At 32.1% G+C, this 15,524-nt stretch overlaps 2 protein-coding genes across 3 annotated transcripts; one reads left to right on the forward strand and one right to left on the reverse strand.

Annotated features, from left to right (window-relative positions):
• The first annotated feature begins 334 nt into the window (after positions 1–334).
• Positions 335–3,543, forward strand: LOC113854126 (fasciclin-like arabinogalactan protein 15). 2 transcript variants are annotated; one of them, XM_027484986.1, is made up of 3 exons: positions 335–1,821; positions 2,884–3,000; positions 3,198–3,543. In XM_027484986.1, exons 1-2 carry the CDS (start codon positions 510–512, stop codon positions 2,955–2,957), a joined length of 1,386 nt encoding a protein of 461 aa, XP_027340787.1. In that variant the 5' UTR covers positions 335–509; the 3' UTR covers positions 2,958–3,000; positions 3,198–3,543. The 2 variants fall into 2 exon arrangements, with proteins under 2 accessions (XP_027340787.1, XP_027340786.1); XM_027484985.1 differs by having other exon boundaries at positions 336–1,821; positions 3,192–3,541.
• Positions 3,544–3,934: 391 nt separating this feature from the next.
• Positions 3,935–7,172, reverse strand: LOC113855922 (protein STRICTOSIDINE SYNTHASE-LIKE 3-like). The gene is made up of 4 exons (XM_027487551.1): positions 6,847–7,172; positions 6,013–6,294; positions 4,996–5,163; positions 3,935–4,337 (listed from the first exon to the last, which is right to left on the reverse strand). The coding sequence occupies exons 1-4, from the start codon at positions 7,170–7,172 to the stop codon at positions 3,935–3,937; spliced, it is 1,179 nt and encodes a 392-aa protein (XP_027343352.1).
• Between the last annotated feature and the right edge of the window lie 8,352 nt (positions 7,173–15,524).

Raw genomic sequence — 15,524 nt, forward strand, 5'->3', positions numbered from 1 at the left:
TGTCTCATTCTTCCCTTTCTTCCAATCTACACTCGCCACGTGCTACTCTTTTCCCAATGCAACCGACACATTCAGGTTGGGTTATTTAACTAGGCGCTAAACTGTGCCGCCACCTTCACAAATTCCAATTTCAACTATTTGATTATGTCATAATATAAATATTAAATATAAAATTACATGTAGTCGTAGTAAAAAATGAAAGTCTCTCTCAATCATATCTTTCATACATAAAAATTATGAAATTAAACCTAAAACTACGTGATTAAATACCTTAATTACTAGTTTAACTCTTGCGAACAAGAACCGTTAATTTGTATTTAATATTATTCTTGTTATTTACCCACCAAACGTAAACAAAAGCCAACCCCACATGAGCAAAACCAGTAATTATTCACAACACAACACGATAGAGTTGGTGTTATATTTTCTCTGTCTCTGCGCTGTAAGATAGTGTCGAAGTCAAGTGTTGATTCCATTCCATTCCAACGCATTCTGTGGTAGAGGTGGCCATGGATTGCCGCATCTATGGCGTCTCAATCTGCACTCATCTTCTGTTCCTCTTCCTCCTTTCGCAAGCATTATCGGAAAACCCAAAGCTGCGGGTCACTTCTTCTTCTTCCTCACCGACGGGTCAGATTAACTCAAATTCAGTTCTAGTGGCTCTTCTTGACTCGCATTACACTGAACTCGCAGAACTCGTCGAAAAGGCCATGCTATTGCAAACGCTTGAAGACACCGTCGCTACACACAACATCACAATCTTCGCTCCCACGAACGAAGCTCTAGACCGCAACCTCGACCCTGATTTCAAACGCTTTCTTCTTGAACCTGCTAATCTCAACTCACTCCAAACGCTTCTTCTCTTCCACATCATCCCCACCCAAATCGGATCCAAAACCCTATCCGAATTAACCCGCCACGTCACGCTCTCCAATCACCACCTGTATTTGGCCAGAAACACCACCACCGGAGAATGGACCGTCGACCTGGCCAAGGTCACCCACCCGAATGTTATGACCCGACCCGACGGAGTCATCCATGGGATCGAGCGTCTCCTCGTTCCTCGCTCCGTCGAGGACGAATTCAACCGTCGCCGGAGCCTCCGTTCCATCACCGCCGTTAAACCGGAGGGAGCCCCGGAGGTTGACCCGAGGACTCAACGTCACAAGAAGCTTCCCCCGCCGGCGAAGCCCGGTTCTCCGCCGGTGTTGCCGATCTACGACGCCATGGCTCCGGGACCGTCACTGGCTCCGGCTCCGGCGCCGGGACCGGGAGGGCCGCACCACCACTTCAACGGCGAGAGGCAAGTAAAGGATTTCATTCAGACGCTGCTTCATTACGGCGGGTACAACGAAATGGCCGACATTCTAGTGAATCTAACGTCGTTAGCTACGGAAATGGGTCGGTTAGTGTCGGAGGGTTACGTTCTCACTGTTTTGGCACCAAACGACGAGGCCATGGCAAAGTTGACGACGGAGCAGTTGAGTGAACCGGGTGCGCCGGAGCAGATAATGTACTATCACCTGATACCGGAGTACCAGACGGAAGAGAGCATGTACAATGCAGTTCGAAGGTTCGGGAAGGTTCGTTACGACACGCTGCGTTTGCCGCACAAGGTGGTGGCTCAGGAAGCCGATGGATCGGTTAAATTCGGGTATGGTGACGGGTCGGCTTATTTGTTCGACCCGGATATCTATACGGACGGTCGGATCTCGGTTCAGGGGATTGATGGGGTTTTGTTTCCGATGGAGGAGGAAGCAGAGCGGGTTAAACCCGCTACCCGAACGGGTCAACCCGCCAAAGTTGTTAAGCACAGGAGAGGTACGTTACTTGTGCCCCTTTTCTCTCATTCTTGCTTTTGTTGTTTGTTTGTGTTGTACTCGCAATTTGGAAAAAGAAAAACAAGGTGATAATGATGTGTTTGGCTGAGTGGATTTTTCTCTCTTTTTGTTTTAGTAAATGGGGATTTGTATTGTGTGGATGGTCTTGTTCTGGTTTTGGTTAGCTTTTTTTATTGGGTTACATCGTTATTTTCAGTTTGTGTGGTGGTAAATTTGGACAAGCGAGTTGAAGTTAAGATTAATATTAGTATTGGTTGTGTTCAATGTAACCTTGGCTTCCTTTTGGGCAGAAAATTTACTTAATTGGGTTACAGGTGTAAAGTAGTTTTCTTCAATATGGCGTTTGGAATACGTCGGTTCTTTTACATGTTAGTGTCAGGCGTAAGTTGTTGATTTGATGAGTGAGGAATTGGGGATTCTTAATATAGACAAATGCGGGGAATATGGATTGTAATTGCTTCCCATTATGATCGAAGAAATTATATTACTTTGCTTCTTGTTACAAGCAAATACTATTGCTAAACTTTTTGTTTTTTTCCCTTCTATTAGAAATTTACGTGTCAGGTGAAGTTTCTGAAAGGTGAAAAGAAGGTGGGGGGTTTTAAACTAGAAAACGGGTTGAGAATTTCTGGGTTGCCTTTGATGTGATCTTTTTAGAGTAGATGCAAGACATAGCTGGTGCTGATAATAAAATACGCCTACGGAATGTGGAATGTTAACAAAATTAGCTTGCCTAGCTATTAAATATCTTCAACTGTAATCAATCCATGTCCATGTGTTAAAACTACGTATTTATGCATACTCGTCTTTATTTTTTTTTTGCATTCTTAATATATATATATATTAAGAATTCTTACCATCAATCTAAACATTTCATTTAACTTATATTTAATATGTTATAATTTATTACTTTATTAATTATTATATATAAGTTAAATTAAAGTCTTGGATCGAGTGTAAAAATTTGTATGTTTTTCTAAGCTTTCTTTTAGTTAAATTTCAGTGATACTTTATAACTGATTATATGAAATGTCACTTGCAGGAAAATTGCTGGAAGCAGCGTGCTGGATGCTTGGAACCTTTGGACAGCATTCTAGACTCGCCTATTGTCAATGAAGAAGCCCACATTTCTCTAGCTACTAAGATTCCTGAAAACAATGTGAGATTATTACTTATTATCTCATTTACTCGATAACTATGAATTGATCCGATTATAATATATTTCTTGTGTTCATGTATGACAGTTTATCTGTTTCTTTTGTTTATCATTTGTCTTGCCTAGTTCTGGTTTTTACCTTAATTTCCTTCAATATGCCTATTTACATATTGCTTATGCATGCGTTGATGCAGATGCAGTGGAGATCTTATAGATGTAAAAAATCAAATATGAAGGCCATCTTGCTTGCATGGATTATAGCCAGCTGCTACCGGTGTGATTTTCCCACATTTTTGTTTTGCTCTTTTTCATCTCCTTCATCATTTTCTTTGTGGGTTTAGGTCCTGGACGAGTGAGCAAAAGTTTATCTAGTCTACTCGTCATACTACATAGTGCAAATATGTATTTAGATTCAATTACTTCTGTTACTCCAGTTTCATAGGTGGTTGTGTGAGTGGGATCAAAAAGTTTTTTTGTAACCAGGCAGGCAGGGAATCATTCTGCTAGACATGTTCCCATTCAATAAGTGATTTTCAAGAAGGAATGGAAATACAAAAATAAAATAATTCTTTACTGTAATCTGACATCCCTGACCAGGCAACTGATGTTTTTCTGTTTGCACTTCTTTTTTTTCGATCTTTACTGTTCTCACTTATTCTTGCAAGACAATTGGTTTTTCAAATTATGTAGTCGACCGGAAGGAAGTTAAAAGACTTATTGCATGTTTGGAAACATTATTTTCAAAAAAACCATTGATTATTTTTTTCATTTTTTTCCCTGTAAAAATCTGTAATTATTTACTCGAAATAAGTTGAATTAAACATGCACTGGTTCATTCAAAAGTCACTTGATAGATATATTTATATTTATTACTGGAAGTAAAAATGTAAAATAAAGTGATCTTAGGGAATTCAAGGCTATCTGTTGTTTTTTCTGTTCATGGCAAGTTGTAAACTGCAATAAAAGGCATAAGAACACTTCCAATCCAAAGTTTGCCGTCTTTCTCCTCCACTTCGCTCACTGCTCTGACAACTTTTCCCCTACTGTCCTCCAATATCCGCATGAGTTTACCTTCCGGGCTATACTTAACAACTGCCGCATGGAACCTACCTCCAATTTGAATCATGTATTGAATCGTTAATGGAATAGGTAGCTTGATTATGACTTTTCTCATCTTTGGGTAGATAGCATTCAGGTAAATGTAAATATTCCTTCTACAATGGAGAGCCACCCAAAAGTCACCATTTCCATTCACTCTCACGTTGTCCGGAAAACCAGGGAGGATTGCGAAGATCTCTGAAGTCCCAGCTTTATCTCCTTTTAGCCAGTACTTGCGTAACCTATAAAATGAGGATATAATAAGAGAGTATAATGCATTAGGATATAACATTAGCAGATGAATCTCAGAAAAAGAGTTATAGCCAAAGTAGAAGGATTTACTGGAATTGTTTAATTGATATCTGCCAATGGCAATCATAATCAATCAACTGAGTAAGTATCCTTTACAATGTAGAAAGATCTTTCATGGTTAGATATTTTGTTTTATATGAATGAAGGATTCATCATTTAATTTTTTCATACAAAATAGTGAAATTTTGAGTGAGAAAGGATGTGAGATTTTTTATTTTTTAAAAATAATTTTTAAAGTAATATGAAAATATTTAAAAATTACATAATTACAAAAAAATACTATATTAATTTTTTATTTAAATTTTTATTATAATAATAAAACTACTTTTTAATATAAATTACTTTTTTTATTCATCCAAACAAGTAAAACAAAAATTTCTCACTTTTTATACCCTAATTTTCATCTATTTTATAATGCATTTTTTTAATCTAATTTCTCATCCATTTCTTTCTAACTGAATTTTTTCTAGTTATTTTTTATTTCTTGTGGTTGTGACTCCGCAAAGGGACTTCAATGAAGAGAAAAAAAAAAGGGGGGGGGGGGGGGTGGCGCGGGGGGGAGGGGGGGATTATGTGTATTCGACTCACCTTCCGATCATCCCTTCAGAAAAGACAAAGAAGGAACCATCCTTGCTTAAGGAAATGCCATTTGGAAACTGAACGTTCCTCAACAGAACAGTGGTTTCCTTAGTGGTGGCATTGTATTTCAGAACTCTGCCACTATCCTCACCAGAGAATACAAGCTGAGCGAAATTCCTGCATCCAGAGTAAAGAACATGACATCAGTGCCTCAGAATTCTTAGCTAAAGCTCTTCAAGACAATTTTTTCATACGCCAGATAGACCCTTGTGACTACATTATTTTGTGTTGTACAATAGGCTTAATTCCCATCAACCACGAATGCCATGCAAACAAAGAGCTTGTTTGAGCGCAAAATCCAGTTTGACAAAAAAAAAAGGCGCAAAATCCAGATATAGTAGCCATTACTCAGTTACAACCATACCATTGTAATCACTAGATATCTGCTTGTTCCAATTGAACTATTGGTCACTATGACACATTGCGTATCAAAAGTACTTTTAATGATCATAAAAATGCACAATGGATACAATCTATTCTAAAGGTTGTGGTGGTCTCCTGCATACATTTCCGACAAAGTGCGGAATGATGTTTATCTATCATATTCTTCTTCCTCATCTGACAAGTATCACGAATATGACTTCAATTTCAACCATTATTCCTACTCATTTTATCGAGTCCTTGAGGATTGGAGCCCCGAAGATGGAGAAAATATTAAGTCTAGCATTATATTAATTCACAAAATAATTCATGCAACATAAGGTAAAACAACAACTTAACTAACTGTAGTCATTGGATTTATTTCGGCTACCGTCATGGCAGTCCCCAACCAACCTGTCACTCTATTAAGGGAAAGTTATGCATTTTCCTTCATTCCATTAGTATAGCAGACTAAGGATACTTAACCTTCCAAAGTAAATAAGTGGTACCCCCAGCTCTATTTTTAGTATTCATCGTATATTCAAAATAATGACAATTTCACTAGGTGTTGTATCAACATGAAAAAGATCAACGGGCTAAGCCTACCTCCTCTGATAATTAGTACTGCTATCTGTAAAATAAATGTTCCCCTCCGTATCAATGTCTACATCATTAGTAAATCTCAGTGGCACCCCTTCAGCCTCTGTTGCAAGAGATGTTGCTAAACCACCCTGAGGCCCCACCTTCATCAGCCCAAAATACGCATCTGCAATGTATAAATCACCAGTTTTCTTGTCAAATCTGAGTCCCAAAGGCCTTCCACAAATGTGCTCAGTCTCCACATAACTAAGTGGCGATGCAAATGCCTTGGGATTACATAGTTCTGATCTGTGTTTGGAAAGAAGATGCAACGAGCATTATCTTGTGATGTTGCAAGCGTATATAGCCACAATATAGTAAACATAAAAAAGTCAACATGAAACTAATCTTTAGTTTTTCTACATTCAATCATTTCCCTCTACACAAGTGCTATCATCATAGTAAGACTTTATCCTCCCATAGTCATAACCAGGTCCAAAGTATGGTATATCAAAACTCAAGATGTATTGAGCAGCGACAAAAGCGTATGAATTTACTTAGCACATAATTATCTCCTACTAAGCCAGCACTAATGAGATATTTCTATAGCTTAACAGAACGGGAACTGCTCGATTTTTTCTAATATCAAAATTTTCGGTGACAATTTTTAGTTGTCTCCCCTTTTTGGGACATATCTGGGATGGTAGATGTAGAAACTATTCATATATGTTTTCTGCTCTAAGTTTTCTTGATTCATGAATTTATGTTTGTACAATCAATTATTTTCAATTGTTCAAATAATAAAACTGTTATAATATTTAGTAGTGAGTTGGCAAAGGGAGGAATAAAGAGAAGTGTGACCTATTGGGGGAGGTGTATGCAAAATCAGTCCAAGAGTGTCCATTCCAAAACAAAATCCTTCCATCAGCAACACCAGTGTAAGGGCCACGGCCAAGAGGATCAAAGCCAATGCTTTCTGGTCCTTGCACTTGGTTCACAAACATGAGGTCCGATTTCTCCAACAAGTTGTCCTTGTCTCGGTCAGTAGGAACCTCAGACCATGCGGGCATTTCAACTTTGTGCACCTCAAAGTCAGGGAAGCCCGCAATGGGGCTTTGCTTGAAAGGGTCTAAACCACAGTATAGAGCAAGCAGAAGAAGCACAATGGAGAATCCTCGAGCCTGCATAGCTAAAGAGATAGGGAGAGGAATAGGTCTGTGAATATTACAATTCTTGGCACAAAAAAAGTAAGCTTTATTGGATTGTATGGTTGCAAGTTTGAAAGTAGTAGGTGAACCACTTAGAGTGTGTGAATTTGATTTCGCATATGAAGGATATCATGTAAAAACTATGTTTAGTATTGCTTTTAGCTGTTCGATAGTTAAGGTTTCTGTTATTGACAATTATGGGGGATAACTTTTATTTTAATTGTACCCATATATTTAAGGAGCAAAGACCAGTTTTTGAGAAATAAAAATCTTGAACAGTTTATTCAGTTTTAATATGGTATGAGGAATCATTTCTCCATGTACTTTACACTCTGAACCCTTCGTATGTTGAGACTTCCAAAACGGAAAATTAACATGCTGTTAGTTGGTGGCACTAAGAGCACGAGGTAGATTTCTTCAGTGCATTTTAAGATCAACGGTTGTATAATTACACAATTAGATGAACTCACTGAGGTTGAGGTGGTGTTTGGACTTGAAGACAGGACAAAGTCAGGTCAAGATCCGAAGGTGAAGTGTGTAACCAACGTTAATTCTTGCAGGGTGCTACAAGAAAGAATCACCAAATGGAAGAATAAAAATGTTAATACCATACTTTATATATATTTACTAAATTTTGTGTAACTCTGTAAGTCTACGTCTTTTAGAGAACTTCATATAAAATTCATCCAGTAATAATCTATTTGAAAAAAATGTATAAATTAATGTTACACACACTATCACTATCATGTAGTTATTTATTATCTTATTTTTGGATCATTGAATTAAAATTGGTTTCAACCCATGTGATGTAATACAAAAATGATATATATAGCGTATACTTGGCTAAATGCAATTTTTATTTTAAAATATATTTTTTTTTGTAAAATTAATTTTAGTTAAAAATAAAGTGAGTTATGTTTGAAAATTGAAAGAAGAGTGTGCTAATATTTTTCCATTTCATTTTATCTGTTCATTTTGAAAGACAACATACAAATAATATAAAATGAAATGGATCTAAACATATAAAAATGGTAATTTAAATCGGGAAGTCTATCTAGAAAACACCCAAAATTAAAGTGCTGTTGATTTTAGTTTCGTAATCCAATCCCCAATCAAAAAGATAGGGTATACAGTCATACAGATCCTTTTGTGTTTCTTTTTCCCTTTAGTATACAAATTCTTACGTTTAAAAACCAATCTTCCTTAAAAATATTAAACCTACCATGAGACTTTTTTTCTTATTTAAATAGAACTATATAAAAAAATATTTTTTGGTCAACAAAAACAAACCCAAGTAATCTGAAAGGGAGTAGCCCAAGCAAAGGCACTACGTGTAATGATCCATATAGTCATGCTGCAGATTAGCTCCGTTGGGCTACAGCCCTTTGTTGTTTCGGCCTTGGGCCTTTTGGGTCCTTTTTGTGAAGTTTTCTATTTTCTTAAAACATTACCCAAAAAGAATGAAATGAAAAAGTGTGATTTTTTTAAAAACATATTACCCACGGTCCTACCCATAAGACAAAAGGGCCATGAATAAGTCAACCAGCTCAGATGGCAAACGAAAAAGAAACACAATCTTTATTATGAAAAACCAAATTTGATTGAAGCTGCAACTACTCCAAATTAATAATCCTTCCAGTTATTGGAGCAATTAAGATGCCCACATTATTGTCTTATGTGGGATAGAGATACTTGTGCCCATAGGGCAAAGGCACTTCTTTTGTTTAAGGACATCCTATCCAATATTGACAAATGGCAAAGTATAGGACCTAAGTCCTTAATCCCAAGTCTTCCCCAAGAGAAAGTTTATGGGAATAATTTGTTCCCTTGTGGAGGAAGTTTCTATAATTCTATTCACCCTATCAAGGAGAAATCACTTATTCTCTTAGGAAGAAGGGATGACAGAGAGGATAGAATTAATGAGGCTCATCCTATTCCTTCAAGCATTGCACAAAAATATTCCCTCCATTCTTTGAGTCTCCAATGTACTTTGTCAACAATACTTTCAAAATCCTTAAAGTATGTTTAGTCTTGATATCACACACCCCAAGTGTTTCCCAATGCTTCCCCAATTATCAACACCAAGAATCTTACTATATATTCTAGACTTATCAAAATTGATATATTCTAGACTTATCAAAGTTAGATCTCAAACCAAAAATATCAACAAAATGGGTCTAGGAGTTCCACAAGTCCACAGCAGTTTTTAACATTAAGCTTAGCAATTAGGACTGAGGCATTAGCATCAAATATATATGTATGATAAGTAGATAGCAAGTTTGCTACTCTTCATCGTATGGCACTAATTAATCAGCCATTGACACAATCCCTAATAAAAATGAAAAATTCTTAAAGCCAAAAGATGGAGAGGGATTCCATTAACAAGAGGGAACAATGCATGGGATGAAGGCAAACACACCATTCAGAATAATTTTAGTGGAGACACCGGTGATACAAATTCGTCACAATCAGTAACGCAATTCATAACAAATTTTATCCATTTTTTTTGGGTAGAATTAAAAATATCCTGAACTCCTCTTTTTTTAAAAAAATATGTTAGATATATTTTAAGAAAATTATAATTATAACTTATTAACCCATTTTTTATCTTAAAAAAGTAGTAATATATATAGTTTTATCGCTTTTTATTTATTGATTTTTTATCACATATTTCTTTTGTATGTAAAACAATATAATAAAATAACATTACTCTAATATTAATTATGCAACATCGATTTCAAAGAGACATGAACCGTGTTTTTGGGAACGATGTCATAATGTGTGGCATCTTTTTGACAAAATCATGTCGGTTGATTTATTACCTACGGTATTTTAGCCTTTTTTTCATGTTTTTTAAGGAGCTTTTTGCGGCAAAACGTTGCATCCATCTCCTTAAAAATTAAACAATCAATGCCAAATAAGAGGATTGACTAGTTAAGAAAATTTATTTATTAAATAAAAATAAATTTTATTTAATATTTTTAAGTAATTTTAAAAAATTAATATGATAAATTTGTTATTCCTCAATCAGTTATTAACAAAACTGAAAAAATAGTAATAACAGCATTACTACACCAACATTTTAAATTGAAACCCTTTCGTTCACTTTCCAGCTTCAATATCTAGCTGCAAAATAACCTTAATTTTTCTTTTCTCACATGTCAATTTTTATACTGACCTTACATCTATCAGTAGTTAGGAAGTGAGAATCAAGTAGTTAAGACGAGTTGTAAGACATATTACGAAGTTTTTTCTTTTCTCATATTGATATTTGAGACGATGGAATATAATTAAGTTAGATTAAATATATTTTTAATTCTTATAAAAGTTATTTCTTTTTAGTACATATATTTAGCAAATATGAGGTGATTTTGGTCCTTTACTAAATAATAAAAAACATAATCTTTTAATGATTTTTAGGGACAAATGAAGAAACATTTTATATAGATTAACATAAAAAAAATGTTTGAATCGATTAACTTCCATTCACTTATCTCCTTACGATTTTGTTCATCTCTCTAATATATTAGAATGAAAACTTGTTTTTATTTTATTATAACAATATCTAAACAATGATATGATAATACTAGGTCAAATTAATACATAAGCCCTCGTGATTTATTAAATTTTTAATTAGGTATTTATTATTTAAAAAAATTTAATTAAATTCACACATATTTAAAATTTTGTAGCTTAATACTTAGTTAAAACCATTAAACTTTCTTTAAATATTAGTAACATAATATTTGTTTGTGTGTCAACCTGTTGCTCTTTTCTCCCTCCTCTCCATATTTTTTAGTAGCAAGCTTCTTATTCTCCAAAATAAATATTAAATTTTATGAATAGGGGTTAAAAGACCACATGTTGACTAAGACGTGTGCATTTATTATAAAAATAATTGGCTATAGTCCAATAAAAAAGTAGGTATATAACAATAAGAGTTACTCCAACTTGATCTGTATTTATAATAATCTTAAGTATAAGTTAAATACTCAGAGGGTGAACCAGTCCTTATAATTAATTCATGATAGAATTGTTTTCAGAAACAAAATTTTGACTTATCTCTCTTCACTATTTATGGGTGTGCTTTTTTTTTGTTAACAAACTGGTGTTTTATTCTTTGCATTATATATACTTTGTAGTTATGATGCATATTGTTTATAGGAGATTGTCATGGCCTTCCAATGTAATATTGGTTTAGACATTTTTCTTTTTGTGAATTTGATTGTGAAATTTATATAATTTTGGGTATATTTTATACTTCGCTTAATTATATATTTTTTATTATAAGAAAATTAGTATATTAGATAATCATTGAACAAAACAAAATTATAAAAAGATTATCAGTAATACCAAAAAGTGCTTCAAAAGTTTACAACAATAATATATTTATGGACCTATATGAATTTTAAGAAAATGAAATGTTTAGATTGATGGTGAAATTATGTGTCACATACTAACGAGTTATCCTTAAATTGAACCAAAGTTTTTATTCTTTTTTAAGAATCAACATTCAAGCAAAATAACCTGAATTAAAACGATAATAAGATAATTAATCCACGAATGAAACAAAAATCTTAAAGAACATGAACAGCCTAAGATAATAATCAGAAAAAAAAGGTGAATTTTAAAAATGAAAAAAATAACAATCTACGTCAAGGAGGTTTCCTTTAGAGGGCACTGACCTGCGCTTTCTACATGCATGTGCCCCTTCCACCATAAAGTGACATTATCTTAAACATTGGGCTACAGATCAGAAGATCCATTCCGCATGGTCCCCTGACATCTACTTGTAAAAGAGGATGCTCCATTTCGAATAAAAGATCCAACACATTTTTCAGACTTTTCTTCATATTATTTTTTGTATGGAAAATTCTCCACTGATCAACAAAATTATATTATTACTACAAAACCACATTATTTTCTGACAAATTATTTTTCTTTTCTTAATAAAATTAATCATTAGTATAAATATTGTGAGCTTATATTAAAATTATTTTCTCAGTATTACACATTATTCATTTGTATAAATTTTCAATATTTATTTTTTAAAATAAAGACTATATTAACAAATACTATTTTAATATTTGATGTATAATTTTTGTAGTGAGTATAATATATTATACTACAGTACAATTTGATTTGCATAAAAATTGATATATATATCATTAATATATTATATTATTAAGATAAGTTTACAATATTTATATTTTTATCAAACAAAATCTATTCTCACAAGAACAAACCTACAACTAGCACTCATTTTTGTGTCAATGTTTGACATATATATATATATATATATTAGTAATACAAGTTTTTAATATTCACCTAGCCTTGGAATTCTCATCTAAATAAACATCACGCTTAACTTAATTACTAAAAAGGTTAACTATATAATTTTAACTTACTTAAAATGATTAACTAATTTTGGTATTATTAACGTAATTTGCATGTTCACTGTGCGTGTTAATACTATTCAAATATATAATTAAACTCTTTAAAAATGAAACAATATCTATCTGTTATACTTGTACATAAATTAAAAAATAATAATTTAAATACACTGATACTGTAAAAAAATTATACTATAAATCAACATATTAACAAAAATTATTGATTTTTATAAAGATAAATATAAAAATTAATTTCTCAATATATTCTAATTCATTGATATTATAAATTGCTTTACACTAATGATAGTGTACTAAAATTAAATATTTTTAAAAAACTTTAGAGGTGTTTAGTTTTCTAGAAATAATATTTTTATACATCAACTTATTTTTATTACATTAATTTTGTGAAAGAAATGAATTACATAAAGTAAAAAGAGAATATAAGAATAAAACATCTTATTATTTGGTTTGAGTAAAAGAGATTCTCTGACATTTCTAATCCACTTGACATAACATCTCTTGTCGACAGATGCCTAAGTAGGGGAAGCGTATAAAGAATCAAAGCCTTCAGCATGTTCTTATCATCACATATAATCAAAGTTTTAGTCTACAAATACATAGTAACCTAAATCTTAGTTCACCAATTAGGCAACCAGCTGGTAACACTAATAGGCCTTTGTAACATTTATACGTTATAATATCCAATGTATTCGATGGCTGGTGAATTTCAATTCTTAAATCAAATTTGAAGATTTGGGTTATTCTTAATGGTTGAATATAAAATTATCGAGTTTATTAAAGAAAAAGCATCATTTTAAATGAAAAAAGTGTGGCCAAATGATATTTCTCTTGTTGATGTGCCTACCTGGTATGCATATTTAAATCATATTTATTTCAACCGTACCTCAATTATTCAAGAAAAAACAATATATTGGTGGATGCTCGTTGTGACAATATCTTTACCCGGCTACCATGCTCTCTGTTCTCAACATACCTTGTCAAATTCTCGTTATAGATTATTTTCTAAACAATTATAATAGTATAAAAATAACATTCTAAAAATTTATTTTTTATAATCCCATTATCATAGTGTCAATTATAAGTTTAATAAAATATTCTAAAAACAAATTATATTTACAAGTTTATAAATTAAAACAATGGTTTAATAATGTTACAAATTTGTAAACATTTTTTTATGAATAAAATTTAGGTATAGTTTTTAAAGCATTTTAATGTCATTTTTAATTAAAAAAACAAAATTTTACTTTAATAATTTATACAAATATTTAATGTCAACTTTTATTATGTACCAATCATCAATGCAAAGCTTTAACTTGGATTTAACAATATTATCAAAAGTACCTTAAAAATCATATATAAAATTCATTATATTTTTCATTGTTTACAAACTTATTTAAAGTACAATTTATTTAATTAAAATTATTATTTAAGAGAAAGAAAGAATAAGTGAACTAGGAAAGTGAAATAATTATTTCTCATATTATCATAAACTTAATTAAAATTATTATTATTTTTAAATATTTCTTTCATGTGCTAAATATCTTATTCTGTACATATTTGTTTATAAATTTTTTAAAATAAATAAAATATATAGAGTTTTTTAATAATAATTGGTATCTACATTAGTTAAAACTTATTTGTTCTTATTCGTTTCTATCACAACAAGATGGACTTTACTTAAGCTAAGAATAGATCAATTATTAAATTTTAGATGAATTTTTTTTTTACCTATTTCTCTTAGTAATTTATTATTAACAACTTTATTTCAATTATTTTCACTATAAAAAACAGAATATAAAGATATAAAATAACAGGTATACGCAATATTACAACAACACGGGTCAATAATGGCCTTATTATCTAAATATGTGAGTAAATACATGGAACAGTATAAAAGTTTGATATGTTATTACACAAATATGTTGCTACTAACTGGCGACTTGTACATGCAAAGCACTATTGTGGGCCTTAAATTAGCTAAACACGCGTTCAGGTACCATGGTCCTCATTTTTTGGGCTATTTCCTTGAGAATATATATTTTATATATAATAAGTTCCTATTGTTCTTTTAGAATTATATAAGAAGAAAATAGAGAAATATGCAATAAGATGAATGAAGTAATGAATAGATATATTGTAAGAAATAATTATATAAATAAAAAATATTAATTTCAACTTTTATAGTTGAATGTAAATAATTAATAACAGTAAAACTTTAATAAAATTAGTATTTATTATATTTTTATATTTAATAAAGTTTTTTAAAATACTTAAAATCAGTCTTAATAATAAACTTTCAATACAAACAGGCGCTGCTTGTACATATATAAAATGTTTTTATGTTAATTTTATATCTGCCTTAAAACTATAAGGCAAATTTATTACAAAATTAAATTTGATTGATGCATGTAGTTAGATACATTTCTCTCTTTTAACCGCCAATGGATGTTTCAAAAGACGAAGCATGTCCCAAAGAATGAAACTGTATAAACAAGACCAAGGGGTGTTGATTTAAATGTGCAATGTCTTATGAAGTGTACGTACACTGAGCAAGGCATATTTCAAGTTTTTAGTTTCACCAACATCAAGTAATAGCCTCTTTCTTAATTCACAATTTATTTGATAGATGTATATATGGAAAAACCCGATCCTTATAAGTTATTTGTGGCTAAGACAAAGTGGACATAACGTATAGCAAGTAGCAACACCTCTCATTTTCACTGAAAATTAAAATTAACCAAAGTAATTAATAGCAATTAAACGGTTGATATAAACATGATTCTTGGAATATTATATGTCCCCTCTCGTTTATGAAATGCTGATGCAGAGTTTCATTCGTTGCTATACTGCTAATAAGTAATGATAATTGAAAATCCCACGTGTAAGGCGTTAACAGGAAAAAACATGAATATGTACA

The sequence above is a fragment of the Abrus precatorius genome, unplaced genomic scaffold, assembly GCF_003935025.1.
Source record: "Abrus precatorius isolate BTA unplaced genomic scaffold, Abrus_2018 Scaffold11, whole genome shotgun sequence".
NCBI classification, from domain to species: Eukaryota; Viridiplantae; Streptophyta; class Magnoliopsida; order Fabales; family Fabaceae; genus Abrus; species Abrus precatorius.